The sequence below is a fragment of the Macrotis lagotis genome, chromosome 5, assembly GCF_037893015.1.
Source record: "Macrotis lagotis isolate mMagLag1 chromosome 5, bilby.v1.9.chrom.fasta, whole genome shotgun sequence".
In the NCBI taxonomy this organism is placed as follows: Eukaryota; Metazoa; Chordata; class Mammalia; order Peramelemorphia; family Peramelidae; genus Macrotis; species Macrotis lagotis.
The window spans coordinates 173886792-173892791 of NC_133662.1; the positions used below are offsets into that span (position 1 = coordinate 173886792).

The 6000-nt window shown below is 40.2% G+C and overlaps 1 protein-coding gene across 2 annotated transcripts in view; it reads right to left on the bottom strand.

Annotated features, from left to right (window-relative positions):
* Positions 1-5613, bottom strand: part of TMEM242 (transmembrane protein 242) — a 57508-nt gene extending 51895 nt beyond the window's left edge. Inside the window, exons 1-2 of one of the 2 annotated variants that reach the window (XM_074187909.1) lie at positions 5483-5604; positions 4849-4949 (exon numbers count right to left, since the gene is read on the bottom strand). In XM_074187909.1, coding sequence (XP_074044010.1) covers positions 4849-4949; positions 5483-5570 — 189 coding nt within the window. In that variant the 5' untranslated portion in view covers positions 5571-5604. Of the gene's footprint in view, positions 1-4848; positions 4950-5482 lie in introns of both variants that reach the window. The other variant, XM_074187911.1, reaches the window with a different exon arrangement.
* Positions 5614-6000: the final 387 nt, after the last annotated feature.

The window sequence follows — 6000 nt, forward strand, 5'->3', positions numbered from 1 at the left end:
CATGTTGCAGATATGTACTACATTTTCTAAGACTAAAATAGCTGGGTTACTCTCCTGTAAATAACTCTAAACTCATTATATATTTCTGTCTCAGTATGAATATTGTTTCATCTTCTGAATATTTACCCATACTTTTCTGAGGAAATAGCTGGCAAAAATTAATAATCCTTTATACAAGTATATAGAAATAAAAGGATAGGATCATTAAGCAACTTACTCAGTTAATTGAAAGTCAATGAGACAGCTAAGAACAAAAGTTCAATAACTCTCATCAATTTCATCTTTAGAGAACATTTAAATTAATCCAAACTGATTTTAATCACTTTCAAAAAAGTAATCCTATTTCCCTCACATTTTTGTTAGAGGATATAATTTTAGTAATATAATTCTCATGTCCAAGATCTTTATAAAATTAACATAAAGTAGTGATGTAGATTTTTTCCAATTGACCTTGAAGCTACATCAGAAAACTGAATAATCTGGTTCTTTTATTTACCTATAAGTGAAATAAATTCTTGGGGAGTTATTGGGAAGTCACCTTTTCCAATTCCACAGATTAATAATACCTATTTTGATAGTTTGGAGTTGTTTTTTTTCCCCTATGGCCATTCTACTGTATGAGGTGAGATGGTGGTACAGTGGAAAGAACACTGACTCTTGACTCAGAGATCTGAGTTCAAATTCCACCTTTGCCACTTACTACTTGTATGACTACACAAGCCACTTAATCTCTCAAAGATTCAATTTCTTTATATATAAAATGAAGGAGTTGGACTAAATGCATGAACAATAATTGTTTTGGAGGATTTGAGTTTTTTTAATTCAAACCTATGACTCAATGTTTAATGAAAACAAAATTTCATTCACCAATGCAAACTAATAGCTTAATGGACGTTGCCCTGGTCACATAGCTAGTTTGCATAAGAAGTAGACCTTGAATCCAGGTCTTCCTAATTTGACAGTTGCTAAAATTTCTAAATTGTTTATATAACTAAAGCAAGAAATGTGTATTTTTAAATTTCCTTCCCCAAAACTTGCCATTATGTTTACTGTATTTTTAAATTTTTAAACTAGTTACAAAAATAAAATACATGTAGCCCTTTAAAAAAAATAAAATTTACTTTCTCAATGAGATCCATGAAAAAAACTTTTAAAATATGCTGATCAGCTTAACTTTGTCTTTCAACTTTATTCTTTTTTATTATTTTTAGGAGGGAAAAGAGATGGCTTCAATCTAATCTATTAAATTACCTATTATATATTCCTTCAACCTTTCTAATTTCTCAATTAGAAGTCACTTAAAATGGAAAATATTCTTTCTACACTTGTGAAAGAAACTATTACTGTTAAAAATTGATTATCTCTTCAGTAGTCTCTAACCATATCCTTGCTGAAATTTAATCTTATCTAAAACTTTATTTCTTGAATGATTCACCCTTATTTCAGAAAATGGTTAGAATTGGTGTCCAAGACAAGATACTGCTGGGTAACCTTTTTTGTTGTAATTGTTTTTCAGTTGTACCTGACTTTTAATAACACCATTTGGGGTATTCTTGGCAAAGATATTGGAGTGATTTTTCCATTTCCTTTTTCAGGTCATTTTATAGATGAGAAAACTGAGGTAAACAGGGTTAAGTGACTTGCCCAGGGTCACAAAGTAAGTGTGTGAGATTAAATTTCAACTCAAGATGAGTCGATCCACTCTATCCATTGTCCCACCTAGATGCCCTTAGATAACCTAACAGCTACATTATTTTTAGCAGTTAAATTGACTGACTGTAGTACCAAATTAAGAACAATCCCTATCTCACAGATCAAGTAAATGGAAGCACAGGGAGATGATTTCCCCAAGTCAATTGGTTGCAGAGTTAGGATTAGAAAACTCAGTCTCTTCAGTCCCTGGTTCTGTTCCCTTATAGCAAATTACATCAGTGTCTCCCAAAGTACCTATGAAAGATAAAATCTAAAGGAGTTAAGCAAGATCCTAAAAAATACACTAACTCCAGTTTATAAATGGGTTGTTCTTCAAAATTTACTTAGATGTCACTTGTTTGGAACTCAGGACATTTCCTTACAGAATTACCATAAACAATACCTAAGTTCCTAGTTTAACCCACAAAATTCACATGTACCTGAAATAGTCATTAAAAGTAAGGTTAGACCTAGATCCCAGACTCATTTGAACACTGAATCCTTGAGAACAGAACCAGCAACTTGTTCAGGAGTGTTAATGAGAGGGTACAGGATTGAAACTGAGTCTTTAAAGGAAGTCAAGCGGCAGAAGGGAATAAAGAGAGCATGCCAGCACAGGGGACGATAGCCCTTGGAGAAGCATGGAGTCAGGAGATCAATCAACAAGGAACATCAATAAAACAGGTGCTGCTTGATTGAAAAGTACACGGATGGGAGTAAAGTGTGAAGAGACTGGAAAGGTACAAGGGCCAAGGTGATGAAGAGCTTGAAATGTTAAAACAAGGGTTTTATATTTGACCTGGAGACAATGAGGCATGATGGCCATCTTCACAGCTGTATGCGATCCTCCACTACTTACTATCTGGGTGACTTCAGGACAAGTCACCTAGCCATTCCATGTACAACAGGGATAATAGCAGTGCCTCCCCCAAAGGGCTGTTATCAAACAAGATAATATAAGTGCTAGGCAAACCTCCTTCACAGTTCAGTCACTCAAGTGATTTTCTAAAGCACCTTTCTGACCATGTTACTCCCCAAACAACAAAATTCCAGTGACTCCCTGTCACCTCTGGGGTCAACTACAGACTCTTCCATCTAGGTCTTCACAAAAGGGGAAATGACTTTCCAGTCACCCATCTCCTGCCCTCATGCCCAGGATGCTCTCCTTCACCTCAGGCTCTGGCCTCCTCCTTTGGCATGAGTCTTGGTATGGTTCTGCCCTCCAAAGTTACCTATAATTTGCTTTATATATGCATCTATAAATATTTCTTGGGCTGCTATAACAAGAATAATAATAAATAAGCAGGAAAGATGCTTACTTTTATGGTTCTTTAAGAGGCTCATTTCCAGATTGTTGGTCAACAAATTATGAGTTGGGGGGAGGAGAACAATGCCACAGATACAGACTATCTCTTAAAGTATGAAGAGGCTTCAGCCTCAATTTTCAACCCTGCTAATGAAATCAAAGATCTTGAAAGATGGAAAAAGTCAAGATACAGGTACTGCAGATATGGTTCAAAACCTCCGCAGGACAGTAACTCAGAGGAGAGTCCAATTTTCAAAACTGAACAGTATGAACACATGTCTAAACCCAGTTTTGAAGACCATGATGTGTGCCTCAAAATGAAATGCAATTTAAAGTACTAAATAAAAAGGTTTCTGTGAAAGAGTTTTCAGCAATTCCTATGAAAAAGACCTCAGGGGTTTACAAGACTGCAAGTTCAATGAGTCAAAAAGTGATACAGTAGAAAAAGCTGAGTAATTATGGGTCACATTCTCTCTGTACCAGGCAATTCCTCAAATAATCCATCTTTGCCAAATGACTGGTTTAATGAGAACAGATTAAAAGTCTTAAAAATACAGCAAACTCTCAGTTGGCTATCCAAAACAATTTTTAATGCTTTACAAAACTATAGAATTTCATTCACCATAAACAGTTTTTAACTTTAAAAACAAGATATGTAACACAGAATCTCTTAAGTGGAAAGATCCTTAAAGACCATCTAATTTTGTCCCTAAACTGAAAATTCCCTCTTCGGCATTCCTGACAAGGATCATCCAGTCCCTTCTCCCTGGTGATTAAAAGTCAATACTTTTCGAGGGACTTTTAGTCTTGAACAGGTTTAAAGGTTAGAAGTTTGTTCTTACATAGAACTAACTTCCACCCACTGCTCTCATTTCTGTCCCCTAGGGCCAGATATAAGTAAATCTTGTCCCTCTTTCTATATCACAACCCTTCAAACCTGTAGGCAGCTATCTCTCTACCCAATCCCTTTCCCCTCATCTCTCCAGGTAAAATTAATATTACTTTAATATCCCTAGTTCCTTCAACTAATGCTCATAGTCTCCAATTTCCTTGCCATTCTGATCACCTTGTATCTTGGCAGTATTCTCCTAAAATGTGGCATCCAGAACAGAAATAACTCAGAGGTAGTCTAACCAAGGCAGAATGTAGTGATATTTTCACTTCCCTCATTTTCTTAACATAACTTTTTTAAACTGTCTTGTCATACTATCATTTCTTATTATACTGATAATCCAGTAAAAATCTCCTAATCATTTTTCACATAAAATACTATCCTGTTACTTCTCACCTGCCTTGTATTTGAGAAATAGATACAACAATCTCTAAATTTTTTTTATTAGATTGAACCTATCATTTATTTTTTGGATTTTGGGGGTTTTTGCAAGGCAAATGGGGTTAAGTGGTTTGCCCAAAGGCCACACAGCTAGGTAATTATTAAATGTCTTGAGGCTGCATTTGAACTCAGGACTCCTGACTCCAAGGCTGGTGCTCTATCCACTGCTCCACCTAGCTGCCCCTCATTTTACATTTTCAGGAGCTTTCTAGATCTTAACTACTCCTTCATATCAACTGCAAATCTAATGAGTACAGCGGTTTTCATGAAAGACATTAATGGGGGGCAGCTAGGTGGCACAGTGGATAGAGCACCAGCCTTGAAGTCAGGAGTACCTGGGTTCAAATCCGACCTCAGACACTTTAATAATAATTACCTAGCTGTGTGGCCTCGGGCAAGTCACTTAACTCCATTGCCCTGTAAAAAAAAAACTAAATAAATTAATAAATTAATATCATATTCCATCCTCACTCCATGGAACAAAATTTCTACAGATGCAAATTAACTCAACACAAACCTTATCGAACCACTGAGGACTTTTCTTTTTAGCCAGTGACAAAGTTGTAACAAAACCGGCCAGCATTCCTGCAGCACCAACTGTACCAAGAAAAATTCCACCTGCCAAAGAGTAAATGAAAAAAAATTAAGAAAGCCCTTAATAAAGTTTCAAAGAAAATAGAAGGGATGCTCTACTTTCATTTATTTAAAAAAAAAAAGGAAATGTTTGCCATTTATCCTGCGAAAGAAAAAACTGCAAGTTATCCCGACTTTATTCTCAGTGGCATTTGTGTCAAGTCAGTGAGAACAGAAGCGCTTTTGCTTAGTTTTGGGTCCGATTAAACCAAGCTCCTTCTGAAAGGGCAGTAAAGGGAGGCGGCGGGCCGCGGGAGGGGACGGCCAGCGGACCCGCAGGAAGCGCGAGGTCGGCCCTCGCTCCCGGGGGAGGGGAGGCGAAGCTGGGCCCCTCCGCCCCGCGGAGCTCCCCGGGATCATCGGCCGTTCCCCACGGAGGCTCGCGGCAGGGAAGGCCCCGTCCGCCGGGGCAGCGGCGCCCGGGCCCGGCGCAGGGCACGAGCGAGGGGGCGCACAACGTTAGCCGCTCAGGTCAGGGCCGAGCTCCGGGCTCCCGGGGCCCCGCGGCCGCCGCGCACCTTTCACCAGGAACAGCCGGTTGTCCGGGGCTGCGGGCCGCTCCGAGGTCGAGGGACACCCTCCGGGCCCGGAGCCCGCAGGCTCCATAGCACGACGGCGGCCGAGCCGTCCAGCAACTCAGCCCGGGCGGAAACGACGTCCCAGAGAGAGAGAAGGGCCGGCGCTGTGCGACCGGAATGCGGTCCCGGGTTACACGTTTCCGCCCTTCCCCTTCCGGGAGCCGGAAGTGCGCGGGCTCTGGCCCCGCCCCCGAGACGCGCCCACACCACCCCGTGCAGTCAGCCGCGCAGGCGCACTAAGGAGCCTCTGCCGCGGCACGTGGCCTAGAGGACTGCTGTTGGGCAGGGAGTGAGGAGAAGGCAGGTGAAGCTGAAGCATACCTTAGCCTCGAAGGTCTAGTGTTGTCTAGCCAAAGCACGAATTTACTACTAAAATCTGCCTAAGAACCCCAGATATTGGAATTCCTAAGATGGCACTAAATGAATGAGATGGATGATGAATAACTGGATGAATAGGT